This window comes from Pelodiscus sinensis, chromosome 7 (genome assembly GCF_049634645.1).
Source record: "Pelodiscus sinensis isolate JC-2024 chromosome 7, ASM4963464v1, whole genome shotgun sequence".
In the NCBI taxonomy this organism is placed as follows: domain Eukaryota; kingdom Metazoa; phylum Chordata; order Testudines; family Trionychidae; genus Pelodiscus; species Pelodiscus sinensis.
Window position 1 is genome coordinate 46,008,562 of NC_134717.1, and position 15,816 is coordinate 46,024,377.

The window sequence follows — 15,816 nt, forward strand, 5'->3', positions numbered from 1 at the left end:
GTGAGCCAAAACTCATTCCAGTAAGCAGGAATAACCCATGCCAGGGACAATTTGGTTCTTTGGTCCTGTCAAACCTAGGAAAGTAACCCAGTGCTGAAGATATGTATCAAAAGTGGTGTTTGCTGCCTATTCCCCAATCTCAGCAGGCAAAACTGTGCCCTAAGATTTGAAAATAACTCCCACTGGCTTCCAGTGGAAGTTGCATGCAAGTATCTAAGGCTATGTCTACACTGCCGGCTTTTTCCGGCAGAGAGTATGCTAATTAAGTGCTCGTTAGCATTTGTTGCGCTGTCATTAGCATATTCTCTGCCCGAGGCTTTTTGTGCAAGAGGTTTTTGTGCAAAACAAGCAGTGTAGATGGATCTGTTTTGCGCAAAAACTCCCTTTTGAGCAAGATCCTTATGCCTCTAAAAAGGAGGTATACAGATCTTGTGCAAAAGGGAGTTTTTGTGCAAAACGGATCCGTCTTTATTGCTTGTTTTTGCGCAAAAAGCCTCAGGCAGAGAATATGCTAATCACAGCATGATAAATGCTAATGAGCTTTTGATTAGCATACTCTCTGTCGGCAAAAGCTGGCAGTCTAGACATAGCCTGAGAGGAAAAAAAATAGCCCACAATGTATATCTTATTGATGAAAACATACTGATATAACATTAGTTTGCTAAGTAGGATAACAAAAAACATTTGTCTTTTGACATCATATTACTGCAGCTTTCTGTTTACATTAGTGTTGGCAGTTTCACAATCTCATATAGCTATGGTCTATAGGGAACATAAAGAATAATCAGTGGTAGAATTTTCAACAAAGATTAGCTTTCATAGATCTCAAAGGACTTTATAAAGGAAGGCATCATTATCCCAAGTTCACAGATTGGAAAAATGATGCACAGATAAAGTAATTGCCTACAATTGAAGGTAGGAACAGTGCTGTATCCTCAATATAAAAATACCTTTCACCATTTTTCTGTTGCTTAAAGCCACGCTGCCGCTGGTAAGCCCAATAGAGGACATACAGAAAGAAAAAGATAATGCAGAACAAATGTACATATGTCTTATATTCATTTGGATTTGCTTTATTTATATTCTACTCAACTGCAAAAATATGACAGTGTAAATTAAAAAAAATCTTACTTCAGCGTCAAAGCGAGGATCCTGATACGCATCACTGATGTTCACTGGAAGACCCGTGGAAGCTACTAGCTCAGCAATGCTGTTATTTATGAGCCAGTCAGAATAAGATGATGATTTCTCCATACTGTCTTTGAAACTATCACAAAGGCACAGCCAGGAAAGAAAAGAGTACAATCAGTGTTGCTTGAAAGCCCACGAAGTATAATCACTTTTAACATCAGAATTATCTATAACCATAACAAACTGCCGAATGAAATTAGCCACAGTATAGTAGTCAGGTAACTATCAAAACTGCTATCTCAGACATCTAAATGAACATTTAGTTAGATTCAAACCCACTTTGCTGCAATATCACACTAGCCTACCATGCACTAAATGGTCATTTGCACTCTGCTGCCTAACACTCAACTTCCCTCATGCACCTTCAGCTACCCTCCTTTGAAAACTCACTTGCCACAATCTAAGTGTTTGTTTTTGAAAGCCCCTAGTCTTGGTCATGGTGGAAGAGCTGTTATGCTGGGGCTCTGTTATGAGTCCTTTTCTAGTTCCAGAAACTGTCACTTGCATGAATAATCTTACTGGATAAAATTTTTGTCCCACTGAAGTCAATAGCAAAACTACCATTGAATTCCACAGAGCCCAGATTCACCCATCGTTTTCAATGGGGCTACTCAAGTAAGTACTATTCATGTGAGTGAGAGACTTTCAAGATCAAGTCACTGCTTACCAGAAATAGTAAATTCACTAACTGCTCTGGATCAAATTTAAAGAAACAGTTAGTTTAGGTGCATCACTTTTTGTTACATCTGAGAAATTTTTAAGGAATTTAAGGCTGAACAACCACCTCTGAAAATCAGGCCTTTCAAGGTATACAAAAAATTGCTAATCACTCTTGAACATCTTGTTCCTCTTATTTCTCAGGTTCTGGGACACTTTGCTCCATGAAGGCAATTATTAATGTGATTCCAAATATAAACAGAAATGTGCTCACAAACAGGGAGGAACTAGCAGGGGAAGTAGATGTGGGTGATGACCTGGGAAGTAGCCATCATGAGATGGGAGATTTCAGGATCCTGACAAAAGAAAGAAAGGAGATTGGCAAAATACACACCCTGGACTTCAGAAAAGCAGAGTTCAACTTCCTTAGAAAACTGATGGGCAGGATTCCCTAGGATGCTAACATGAAGGGGAAATGAGTCCAGGAGAGCTGGCACTATTTTAAAGAAGCCTTATTAAAGGCACACGAAGAAACTATCCCAATGAGCAGTAAGAAAAGCAAATATGGTAGGTGACCAGACTGGCTTACCGGGGAAATCCTTGGTGAGCTTAAACATAAAAAGAAAGCTTATAAGAAGTGGAAACTTGGACAGATGACTAGGGAGGAGTATAAATATATTGCTCAAGAATACAGGAGAGTAATCAGGAAGGCGAAAGCGCAATTGGAATTGCAGCTGGCAAGGGATGTGAAGGGTAACAAGAAAGGTGTCTACAGGCATGTTAGCAATAAGAGGGTGATCAGAGAGGGTGTGGGGCCCTTACCGGATGAGGGCGGTAACCTAGTGACAGAAGATGTGGGAAAAGCTGAAGTACTCAATGCTTTCTTTGCCTCTGTCTTCACAGACAAGGTCAGCTCCCAGACTACTGCACTAGGCAACACAGTACGGGAAGGAGGTGGGCAGCCCTTGGTGGAGAAAGAACAGGTTAAGAGCTACGTAGAAAAGCTAGACATAAACAAATCCATGGGTCCAGATTTAATGCATCCAAGGGTACTGAGGGAGTTGGCAAATGTCATTGCAGAGTCTTTGGCCATTATATTTGAAAACTCGTGGAGATCGGGAGAGATCCCGGATGATTGGAAAAAGGCAAATGTAGGGCCCATCTTTACAAAAGGGAAGAAGGACAAACAGATGTCTTAAAGCCACCTTCTCTGCACATCATTTTCATCAAGCTGATGAGCTTTCAGAACTTACAACTCAAGCAATAAAGGCCAAAAAAGTGGTCACCAAAGCTATTTCTTTGCAAATAACCACAAAGGAAAAAAGGTACAAAACAAGAAAAATATGTACTGATGAATATGGGTTGTTTCACCATGACAATATTTACAGAAGTGACTGATAACAAAGGTGGAGGATCACACAAAAAGTCTGTTTCTTTTAAAAATGAGAAAGAAAATGGATTAGAATTTGGAAAGCTGCATTATCCCTGGAGTCACCCTGCTTAATTGTAGAATTTCTGCCTAGTACATTACCCAGTCCATACTCTGCTTGGCTGCATGCTACAGTTTCAGATAATGCTATGTATCCTCACTGCAGTCACAATGAAGAACCCGACCTTGCAGTTTTCATTCAGGCATGACACGCAGTGATTTTAAATCAGTAGAAGTTTTCCTGAATAAGGACTACAGAATTTAGACTAGAAAGGGCAAAAGTCATTGGAAGTAATTTTCAAATGTCATGGGCTTTGGGCATTGTTTTGTATCCCAAATAACCTTTATTTTTGCATTGTAGTGCAACTAATTAGAATGTGTGTGTGTGTACTAAGACTACAGTGCAGATCTAAATGTGGCACACTAACTGCCTGTTTAGAACTGACCTTTGCAAACCCAGCCTGGCTTTCCATGCAGATGCAAGTAATGTCATGCTTTATACTAGAGCAGTATTTCTCAAAGGGGTCCATGAAACTACTCTGAGAAACTTGCTAACTGGCTGCTCCAGTGTGTTTATTTACCAGCTCTGCAGCCACAGAGCCTCATGGCTCCAATTGGCTCCGGTTTGCCGTTTGCAGTCAAGGGGAGCCATGGGAAGTGGCATGGGCCAAGCTGCTACTTCCTGTGGCTCCTCTTGACCGCCAACGGCGAATCGGAGTCAACAGAAGCCGCAAGGCTGCATGGCTGCAAAGACAGTAAATAAACACACCAGAAGCGACGAGGAGTCCTGTGGCACCTTATAGACTAACTGAAGTGTAGGAGCATAAGCTTTCGTGGGCAAAGACCCACTTCGTCAGATGCATGTCTTTGCCCACGAAGTGGGTCTTTGCCCACGAAAGCTTATGCTCCTACACTTCAGTTAGTCTATAAGGTGCCACAGGACTCCTCGTCGCTTTTGCAGATTCAGACTAACACGGCTACCCCTCTGATACTAAACACACCAGAGTGGCCATTTAGCATATTTCTCAGAATGGTTTCATGGAACACTTTGAGAAACATTGTATTAGAGATACATGTCTTGCTAATCTGAGCTATATGGGCATACAACACTTATGTATGTTGGAAAAACTGATACATGTGCTCATTCACACAGCTTAAAATGAAGCCACTCGACTCAATCATATGTAAAGCAAGATCATCAGCAATTTCTGAAATTTTATATCAAATTTTTGAAGTAAAACTCTCTGCTTCCCTGTATGCACCAGCACAGACACACATGAAATTATGGACCTAACCCTACAACACAGCACAGTACTTGCAAAGATCAATATGGTAGCCTTCTCCAAATCCCATCCTGAATGGGATGTCCCACATGTGAATGCAGTGCAAGATAAAACAACACAGAATTAGGATAAGTGCTCAAAGAAGGCTGGCTTGCTCACTACTCCACCCTCAATTCCTTTGCAGAACCGGAACCCCAAGGGGCAACTTCCATAGGACGTGAAATTGTTTGCCATAGAGCTGGAACTCCTTCCTTTCATGGGCACACGTTCCTCTTCACACACAAATGTGGAAGGGACTAAATGACTTGTATAGGCCAAATCATAAATCTGTGGTACAGTGAGGAATTAAGAATCCTTAGTCCTGTGTCCTGGTCCCATGCTTTAACAAAGAAGATTCCCTTCCTCCCCAGTGACTAGAGCCACTGCTATTCTGAAAGCCCCTGGTCAAAAGCAGTAACTTGTCATTCTTATGTAAATTAGTAGGTCAACTATTCCTACTTCAGGCATTTATCACTCAATTTTCTTTTACTCCTTGCTTTCTCTATCCCATCCTTCTCTGTTACCGAATAGGGCACAGATGGAAGTTAGGAGACCTGACTTCTATTCTTAATTCTGCATCTGACTTCATGTGGCTTTGAGCAAATCACTTAAAAATTCTGATCATCAGGTTCTCCATCCATAAAATGATGATGATATAATGCTACACACGTTTTATAAAGCACTTTGAGATCTATGGGTGAAAATGTTTTTCATAAAGTACTAAGTACTATCATTATAATTATCTATCCGATAATGCATCCATTCATCATGATAGCTATGAGTGGGATCTCGCCTTACAATTTTGGAAGTGAGGGAGCACAGCATTAAGAAAAGTGAATTTTGGTTTACTGTCTTAAAAGGGCACTGTTAAAGCTTGGGGTGGGAGCATAAAATTAGATCTATCAACATTGTGTTGTTTTGAGTGCACGTATATAAGCCATACTTCCACTATGCCTGCCAAGTTATTGTTAGCGGAATAGAAACAGAGATTTAGCAGTGTAGCATTGATATTACATCCCTAATACTAATTTCAGAATCAGTACAAACTGCTTTTAATGAAATGTTTGCGATGAGATTCAGTTTTAGGACGCAGCTTTAACTGAAGGGAAAAATCTTTCAATGTTACACCTTCGTTCACATGCAGTAAACTGGTTTCCTGAGGACTTTTGGCTATGTCTACACAGCATCATTATTTCAGAATAACTTACGTTATTTCGAAGTAACATAGTGCACAGCTACACTGCAAGCCTTTATTTCGAAATAATGTCTAGCTGGAGGACTTCTTACTCTAATTCGTGGTAACCCTCATTTCACGAAGAGTAAGGGAAATCGAAGGAAGAGCGCCAAAAGCCAAATTAAGTTTTTGACTTCAGCTATGCAATTGACATAGCTGAAGTTCCATAGCTTAATTCAACTTTTGCCCTGTTATGTAAATGTGCCCTGGAGGAGCAATAAACACTCACAGGCACGTCTAGCCTTCCGGCTTCTTGAACAAGAAGCTTTTATCGGAAGAGATCTTCCACAAAAACTTCTTGTGCAAGAGCGCGTCCACACTGCAAAAGCTCATTGAAAAAGCAATGTGCTTTTGTGAAAGAGAGCATCTAGGCTGCATGGACGCTCTCTTGAAAGTAAGCTCTGATTGCTATGTACAGAATGGCCACCAGGGCACCTGTGCTTTTTCTTCTTTCCTCTTTTTGTGCAAAAAACTTCCTCTTCCCTGTCCACACACATCTTTTTGTGAAAGAGCTCTTTCTGACCCGCCGCCGGCTTCCCCGTGCTTTGCAAAGCTGCGGGGGGGCTCGGGCAGTGAAACACCCCAGGCGCACGTGGACTGCCCCGCCAGCTTCCCCGCGCTTTGCAAAGCCGCGGGGGGGGGGGGGGGCTCAGGCAGCGAGGCACCCCAGGCGCGCCTGGACTGCTCCGCTGCCGGCGTCCTCAGAGGCGCTCCCCGTCTCCGTGGTCTGCTGGTCTCCAGCAGACCAGGGAGACGGGGAGCAAAGCCGCGGAGGACCCAGGCGGCGGGACTGCGGTGCATCTCGGTCCGCCGCCCGTGTCTTCCTGGTCTGCTGGGGTGGGGGGGGGCGCAGCTAGTATGCCCCCCCCCCCCCAGCAGACTACGCTTTTCTCCGGACGCCTGTGGCAGAGCAGCTGGGGTGCTGCCGGTTGGTCCCACAGCGCCGCTCTGGGCGCTACTGGTGCAACCCAGCAGCACCCCAGCTGCTCTGGTCCTGATTCAGCCGCTGCTGGTCAGTTTCAGCAGCGGCTGAATCAGGACACCTGGGGCAGAGCAGCTGGGGTGCTGCTGGGTTGCTCCAGTAGTGCCGAGGAGCGGCGCTACTGGAGCAACCCAGCAGCACCCCAGCTGCTCTGCCCCAGGCGTCCCCAAGTCAGCTTCTGCTGAAACTGACCAGCGCTGACTACAGGAAGCCTGAAGCAGAGTTGCTCTGCCCCAGGCTTCCTGGAATCAGCTGCTGATCAGTTTCAGCAGCAGCTGACTTGGGGACGCTTGGGGTTCTTAAGTTGATTCTGTATGTAAGTCAGAACTGACGGTCAGTTTCAGCAGCGGCTGAATCTGGACGCCAGTTCCGACTTACATACAGATTCAACTTAAGAACAAACCTACAGTCCCTATCTTGTACGTAACCCGGGGACTGCCTGTAGTCACAGAAACCACTCAGTACCTTGCAGGAGTGGGCACTGAGAAAGTAGCTCCAGTTATGCAAAAAAAAAAAAAATCTGTATGCACTACTGTTTCTAATTATTATTTTTATCAAGCTCAGGTTCACAGATAAGTTTAGAACGTAAGGATAGGTTCCATCAGGCAAAACTTGTGTATGTTTAGATGGCTTCCAGCTGGCTTTCAGCCACACTTATTTACCATCTTACTATCATACATGCCCAGAGGTTTGCATGTTTTCCCGTTCCGTGGGGGCCTGAAATAAAAACAGTCTGATGGCCAACCCTTTGACGCTTCTGCAATAAGGCATTTACACTCAATCCACGCAGCACAAATCTGAAATCATTCCATAAATAAAATGCAACTGAATTAAATTATTAGAAGGTAGGATACACAAAGAACAAGTTAAAAATCACTTAGGAAAGTTAGATGTCAGCAAGTCACCAGGTCCTGATGAAATGCATCCCAGGATACTCAAGGAGCTGATAGAGGAGGTTTCTGAGCCTTTAGCTATGATCTTTGAAAAATCATGGCAGACAGGGGAAATTCCAGAAGACTGGAAAAGGGCAAATATTGTCCCCATCTATAAAAAGGGGAATAAGAACAACCCAGGAAACTACAGACCGGTCAGTTTAACGTCTGTCCCAGGGAAGATAATGGAGCAGGTAATTAAGGAAATCATATGCAAACACTTGGAAGGTAATAAAGTGATAGGGAATAGCCAGCATGGGTTTGTGAAGAACAAGTCATGCCAAACTAATCTGATAGCCTTCTTTGATAAGATAACGAGCCTTGTGGATAAGGGAGAAGCGGTGGATGTCATATACCTAGACTTTAGTAAGGCATTTGATATTCTTATTGATAAACTAGGCAAATATAACTTAGATAGGGCCACGATAAGGTGGGTGCATAATTGGCTGGATAACCGTAGTCAGAGAGTTGTTGTTAACGGTGCTAAATCCTGCTGGAAAGGGATAACAAGTGGAGTTCCTCAAGGGTCTGTTTTGGGACCCGTACTGTTCAATATCTTCATCAATGATGTAGATATTGGGATAGAGAGTACGCTTATTAAGTTTGCAGATGATACCAAACTGGGTGAGGTTGCGACTTCTTTGGAAGATAGGGACATAATTCAAAATGACCTTAGCAAGTTAGAGAAATGGTCAGAGGTAAACAGGATGAGGTTTAATAAAGAGAAATGCAAAGTGCTCCACTTAGGAAGGAACAATCAGTTCCATACATACAAGATGGGAAGCGACTGTCTAGGAAGGAGCATGGCGGAAAAGGATCTAGGGGTCATAGTGGACCACAAGTTGAATATGAGTCAACAGTGTAATGCTGTTGCAAAAAAAGCAAATATGATTCTAGGTTGTATCAACAGGTGTGTTGTAAGCAAAACTCGTGAAGTCATTCTGTCGCTCTACTCTGCGCTAGTTAGGCCTCAGCTGGAGTACTGTGTCCAGTTCTGGGCACCACATTTCAAGAAAGATGTGGAGAAATTGGAAAGGTTACAGAGAAGAGCGACAAGAATGATTAAAGGTTTAGAGAACATGACCTATGAAGCCAGGCTTCGTGAACTGGGCTTGTTTAGTTTGGAAAAAAGAAGATTAAGGGGGGACATGATAGCAGTTTTCAAATATCTAATAGGGTGTCACAAGGAGGAAGGAGAAAATTTGTTCCTCTTGGTTTCTGAGGACAGGACAAGGAGTAATGGGCTTAAAGTGCAGCAGGGGAGCTTTAGATTGGACATTAGGAAAAAATTCCTAACTGTCAGGGTGGTCAAATATTGGAATAAACTGCCAAGGGAGGTGGTGGAATCTCCCTCTCTGGAGATATTTAAGAACAGGTTAGATAGACATCTGTCAGGGATGGTGTAGACGGAGCTTGATCCTGCCTTGAGGGCGGGGGGCTGGACTCGATGACCTCTCGAGGTCCCTTCCAGTCCTATTATTCTATGATTATTCTATGATTCTATGATTATTATTATTTTGATACTTACCAAGCAAAGCAAAATCTCTGTCACTATGAATTGTGCCGTGTTTTCCATGAACAATAAAGGGACACCAGATCTTCTCTGGCTCCTCAACAGTGCATACTGACACAAAGACAGTATATAGATGTGAAGCCTTATTCATTGTATACACCCTTAAAATAAATGTGAGTTTTGCCTCGGTAAAAAGTGCAGGATCAGGCTGATTTTGATCAAACCAGTCCTCTGTTTCATGAGAAAATATACTAAGGTTTAATAGAACAAACAGCTGTAAGTCACTGTGACATAACCATCAATCCATTAGCATAGAAGACATGAGTTCTAACCTGTTCTCAGCATCAGCACTGCATTTTGGAGACAGCAACTCAAAGGATTTTGTAAACTTCACCACCTGTCATATTAAAAACATAATTCTATCTGAACTTGGGATTTTTCATGAAAAATTATATATGTGTTCAGCAGCAATGTAATGCTTTTATATTTTAAATATATATTTTAATCAGGAATGTTCACTTGTGCATTTCTCAGGTGAACTATTCATGTTCAAAATTTATGTTGCAATACAGCACATAAGCAAACTATAAAAATATACTAAACTGATTTATTTATACTGATTTCTTCCCAAAATAATATTTTTCCTACAATGTTTAGCACAGAGACTCCCAGTGACTTCAAAGGACCAGAGCTTCATTCTTTCACAGTCAATAACTGAAACAGCTAAATAATCTGAGAAACAACCACAAATAATCAAACGAGAAACACAGAAATAGAAGTTGACCAGATTCACTTCAACTGAACTTCCTCTAATTATGTCATATGGCCATATAATGTCACCAGCTTTTAAGTGCAGCTTCCCATTTAAATCAATTGGGTAATTTCAGAGTTGTGCTTAACATGGTCTACAGAGAATATTTCTGACTGTTACCAGCTGGCCCCAGGTGCCTCAATGTCTTATGGGAGTTATGATTCACAGTCCTTGCAGGGATGCACAATTATGAGATTTACAAAGAACAGTGAACAGCAATGGTGGGGAACCTTTTTTGGGTTGGGGGCCACTGACCCACAGAAAAATCAGTCGGGAGCCACACACAAGTGAGAAGCCCCTGACTGAGAAGGAAAAAGATATTCCTCACATTCCCCTCGTACACCAGAGCCTAGGGGGTCCCAGGCTAGTAGATTTTGTGTGCTCCAGGCCTGTGGGTGAGTGACATGGGGGCTGGAGCACCAGTGCAGGCCCCCCAATGTGGGAGAGATCCTCGAGCCTCAGAGGGCCAGATTCAGGCAAGCCAGGAGCCACATCTGGCCCCCGGGCCTGAGGTTCCCCACCCCTGGTGTACAGCCACAGTGAAATATTCAGTTGTCTGCAAATGTCAATGTAGTGGAGATTCTGTAAAGGCACAGGCTGAAATGGTGCATGAAATCAAATTCTTGACAAGTACTTTTATATTGTTAACCTCCTGATCTTTAACATAGCTTTACAGTGGAATAATTATTCCTGTGATAAGTGGACAGAATATTTCCTATTGTGTCATCTTTTCTTGGTATAGGAATGTCAGATAAAAATGGCTTTTTTATAAGCAGTAACCACATTTTATTACCATGGGTTGTTCCAAGCTACAATTAATGCAATCTCCAGTGACACAAATTTGAATGTTTGCCAGGAATTTTTATCTGCAACTCACATCCCTGAAATAACATGATAGCATGTAACCCATCCAACAGGCTATTTTCCAAAATCACAGAAATAACAATAATAATTAGTAATACATTTACATATGGGCTCAGGAAGAAACATGTATCTTTAACTCTTACCCCACTTACAATTCCAGAACCGCTAGTCAAATGAAAAGTTTTGAGAATGTAATCTTACTGCCTCCTCTGTGGCTATGAAAGTCCCCAGATTCAATAGATCGAGTGCAGTTCTACTGGATGTGAGTGCAAAGAAGGCACAGCCTAGCTCAACTGGTCCTCTCCCACTTTTTGAGGATGGGACAAAGGAGAACAGGAGAGAAGGGAAGTGGAGTACCCCCACAAAAGAGGGACACAATAGAGGTGTAGGATTTTGTAGCCTCAAGACAATCGCAATAATGAGTATGTGATTAGACTTCCACACATACATGCAACCCAAAAAAGTATTTTTACATTAAATCAAAATATTGTCTATTTGAACAGAAATACTTAAGGATTCAGGCAAATATTTGTGAATTTATATTTGCACAAAACTAAAAGGTGCAAAAATACAAAAGCTACAGAAATAGTTTCAAAGACATTTAGTGACTAATTGCTGAAATACATGCAGAAAGAAGTAGGTTATAAAAGATGCACATTAAAGAACTGGTTTATTGTTCTCTGGAACTAGTTCTGTATATTAAAGCTGCTTTCAAACACTACCAATTAGGTAAGATGTTATAATGATAATTTTAGCAGTGAGTTTCGGGAAGATGATACAGTAAAGACAGATTTTTTCCTCAGAGCAATTGCATTTTGGAGAAAAAGAAAACAGATGGCAAATGCTTTTCATCCTCCTTGATTTCTTTATAGCCACACAAGAGCAGCAGTTTGATTCTCAGTTAAATGCTGCTGAGACCTAGGCTTTACACACACACACACACACACTCTCTCTCTCTCTCTCTCTCCCCCCTCCCCCAAAAAAACAAAAACAAACAGGCAATTAAGGACTATATAACTACAACTGGATCACTCTTCCTGTCAATTCCATACAAAACTTTTAATGTGACTGCAGTAAATACCTTTAGGTGGGCAAAAGGAACTATCAACAAATGTTGTGGAAACATTTGACAAAAATTAACATAAAGTGTATATAACTTAAAATAAGAACAGCCTCACCACAATAAAAACAGACATTATACCACACCTGTCTTAGACCTTCTCTAAAATTTGAAGGACCACTTACTGGTGATTCAATGTCTTCCAGCAGTAATACTGAGCAGCGTTCACACTTCAACAGAGTCTGGGCTCGATGCATGATTTTCTTAACGATTTTCTCTAAGTCTGTCTGTTCCTCAAAGAGATCATTAACTACTTCCAACAAAGCCTGCATAAGAAGACAGGAAATGATTACTTTGGTTTTGGAAGCAATAATTAAATGATTTACTTGTAAAGATGTGCAATCTTTGCGACTGATTCTGTCCTCATTAAACTGATGAAAAGTAACTCCACTGACGTCTTCATTCAAGCAAAATTCTTACTGATTTCAATGTCAATTGAATCAATGGGAGTTTTTCTTGAGGAACCAGTGATGAAAAACGGAATAATCATGTTTGGGTTTGGTCCTGCATAGAGCATAATACAATTCTACTTCAGTTTTCCATTTATTTCAATAGAGTTTTAGATTGGATTCAAGAAGAAAGAGTTTCAAAGTTTCATAGGAGCATTTAGCTAGCAGGGTTAATATGCTTCATGATGGTATGGAAAACTGTCTTTTAATAACATGTCCACATCTACTGACTTATGGTTGAGATGGCCAAGATTCGATTTAGAACAATGGTGGGCAATCTGCAGCCTGCCAATTCCTGGCCAATGAGAGCTGTGGGAAGCAGCACAGGCCACAGGGACTTCCTGGCCACTGCTTCTCACAGTTCCCATTGACCTGGAGTAGCAAACCACAGCCAATGGGAGCTGTGGGCATCTGGACCAGTAGCTGCAAGGTAAACAACCTGTCTGTCTGCCTGCCAGCAGCTTACCCTGACAAACTGGGAACCACAGGTTGCCCACAGGTTTGCCCATAACTGTGTTATAATATTATGATGCCTTTAATACTAATCCCATCACCCTGCTTTACTTATTTATTTGAAAAAGTTCATTGCAATTTCAAACCCAAAACACGAGACATGTCTTAAGAGACCAAGACGTAAACATTAGACAGTCACACTGATCCTGAATTTAAAATCAGCTTACACAAACTTTTATAAATACGAATGAACACATTTTTCAAATGGATGTAAGAGATAATGAAAAAGTACCGGCCATGCAGGCATGCAAAAACATTCCACATGAACATTTGCCACTGAAGATAGGCAGGTATTTGAAAGTGATCTGCAGACTGGGAAAAACCACAGTTGGCTTGGTGCAGATAGGCATTACAACTTTGAGTGGCAGTGTGCTGATTTATACTATATACTATTTATACTATTTAGCTGTTTTATACTATACTATACTACTATTTAGCCCATTGTGTTTGAATTATTTTTTCTTCCTTGTTATCTACGTAGGAGATCTGAAATGAGTTTTGGTTTGTGTTTGCTAGTTTTTCACTCTAGAAATATCAGGACTATCTAGCCTTGCCTTCTCTGTCTTTGTGGGAGGGACTAGAGAACTGCAGCAGGAACTTTCTCAGCCCTCATTTCAAGGGAGACATGTTAAACCTTTCTCAAAGTGGCAGATTCTGATTGCAGTTAGGATTGGTCTGCACATAGCTTGAGTTCTGATTTCACTGTATCAGTTTAGAAACTAATTTAGATGAATTAGTTTAACCCCCTTCTGTGGGTACTTATATCGTATTCAGGGAGCCCTATAACACTTTCGCTTATGGACATTCTTTACCAGTTTAAGATAAATAAAAATAAGGAACTCTTAATCTGAAACTAGAGTCTCCACATCAACAGCCTGCCGTAGTTTCACTAAATCAATTTTAAAGCTATTTACTTAAATTAGTGCTCAGATTGTGTGTAGGTAAGGTCTTATTAGCATTTTACTCTATATATATGTTTACGCTGCAATGAAACCTGTGGCTGGTCCTGGCCAGACAAGTTGGTCTCACAGAGTTTGGTCTCCAGGACTATACATTTCTGGGCTTGGGCTAGAGCCCAGCCTCTGAGACCCTTTTGTAAAACGAGAAAAAAAATTAAAAAGCTGTCAGGCTTTTTTATACTGCACAAAATGGCAAAAAAAAAAAAAAAAAAGACACGAACACGGTAGATTTTTTCCTTCACAGACAGCATTTACTACTTAATTTATATCCGTACCTTAAGAATAAATCTGATAGATAAAAGCCAAAATTTAAATTTACAGCTTAACCAAAAGTTGAAAATATTTTTAAATATGGCTTCATTTTCTCTTTTAAATAGGCCAAATACTTTTTCGGTATAAATCAACCAGGGGTGTCTTAATAGTAGAAATGCTGGGGCTATGTCTACATTATGGAGTCTACACTATGGATACCAGATGTATCCCAGAAAAACTCTGCTGCATGCGTCCAGGGAACGCATCTGCTCTTCTGACATTTTTTGCGGAAGAGCAGATGTGCTCTTTCGGAAGCCCTGTAAACCTTGTTTCATAAGGAAGAAGGGCTCTTCCGAAAGAGGAGGTTTTTCTGAAATTTGGCCCAGTGTAGACGGACCAAATTTCAGAAAAGACTCTTCCAAAAAAAAATCGGAAAAAGGTATGCAAATTGCGGAATGCAATTTATGTACCTTTTTCCGAAAAATAAGTGTAGTGTAGACATAGCCTGAGACCCGCTGGACCAAACTGCAAACCCTCTATACATTGGAAACTACTTCAAGCCCGGAGGGGCAGCTGCATTCCCAGAACCCTAGTTCCAGCACCTTTGAATAAACTGCAATCACTGAAGTTAAAATGGAGACGAATTTGACCAATTACTTCGAGTCACTCAATACAGCTCTGGCATTAACGTGTCTCTATATCACTAAATATATAAAAGAAAATTAGTAGTCTGAGCCCTGCTAATTAGAAAATTCAGCCCAAAAGAGGAAAAGCTCGATTTACGTAGATTACAATTGAACCCTTAAAAGCTTTGCTATATTGGCCGATTCAGGATTTGCTGTCTTGCCAAATCAAATTAAGGTCTATATCTACAAGACAAATGTAATTACTTCAGTTTAATTTAATCCATCTAAAAATAACAAAATAGTTCAAGCTGACAACCAGGATGATATGAAAATGAGCTTGCTTGTATGTCCATGTACATTTTGTCAAGCAACTTCCACAAAACTATTCTTCAGATAGCACATATAGCCACAACTGGAATGACAAGCCCCAAATTTGAGACAACTTAAAATGCATATAACAAAGAATGCCTCAAGGAAAGTAAATAGGCAGTAAGACATAATCTGCCGAGAAATTTTAAAATAACTCGTGCATGTGTAAAATAGCAACTCTACAAACCCAACACTTCTTTGCTCTGTGCTCTTCCTGTAATTCTAGAGTGTCACTGAATGCAGGTCACCCTAGAGCTGCCAAATGGCAATGAATTTTGTCAATACTTCCTTGAGGTTGAAATAGTGATCAAGAAAGGGCAGACCTATGTTTCCAGAAGAATTCTCTCAGCTGTTTAATCCCCAGAAATTGACATATTCTAATGAAAAGTGAGTGTGAAGCATTAGGAGGGAGGAAGAGGTATTCAAGAACCCTGAAAAAATCATCTTAATCATTTCCTGTTTGAAATTACCCATCTGGCTAAGGAGATTAAACTGAGGCTTCCCCCCAGAGTCGATAATCAACACTTCAAGAGTGTCCCTTCAGAGTGATGTGATGATTTCAAATGTTTTAGTTTACTTCTTTCTTTTTGCTA

At 41.1% G+C, this 15,816-nt stretch overlaps 1 protein-coding gene across 1 annotated transcript in view; it reads right to left on the reverse strand.

Moving 5' to 3' along the window:
• Positions 1-15,816, reverse strand: part of PDE11A (phosphodiesterase 11A) — a 233,381-nt gene that overhangs the window by 112,782 nt on the left and 104,783 nt on the right. Inside the window, exons 4-6 of the mRNA XM_075933714.1 lie at positions 12,181-12,321; positions 9,593-9,657; positions 1,132-1,267 (exon numbers count right to left, since the gene is read on the reverse strand). Of these exons, the coding sequence (XP_075789829.1) occupies positions 1,132-1,267; positions 9,593-9,657; positions 12,181-12,321 (342 nt within the window). The remainder of the gene's footprint in view (positions 1-1,131; positions 1,268-9,592; positions 9,658-12,180; positions 12,322-15,816) is intronic.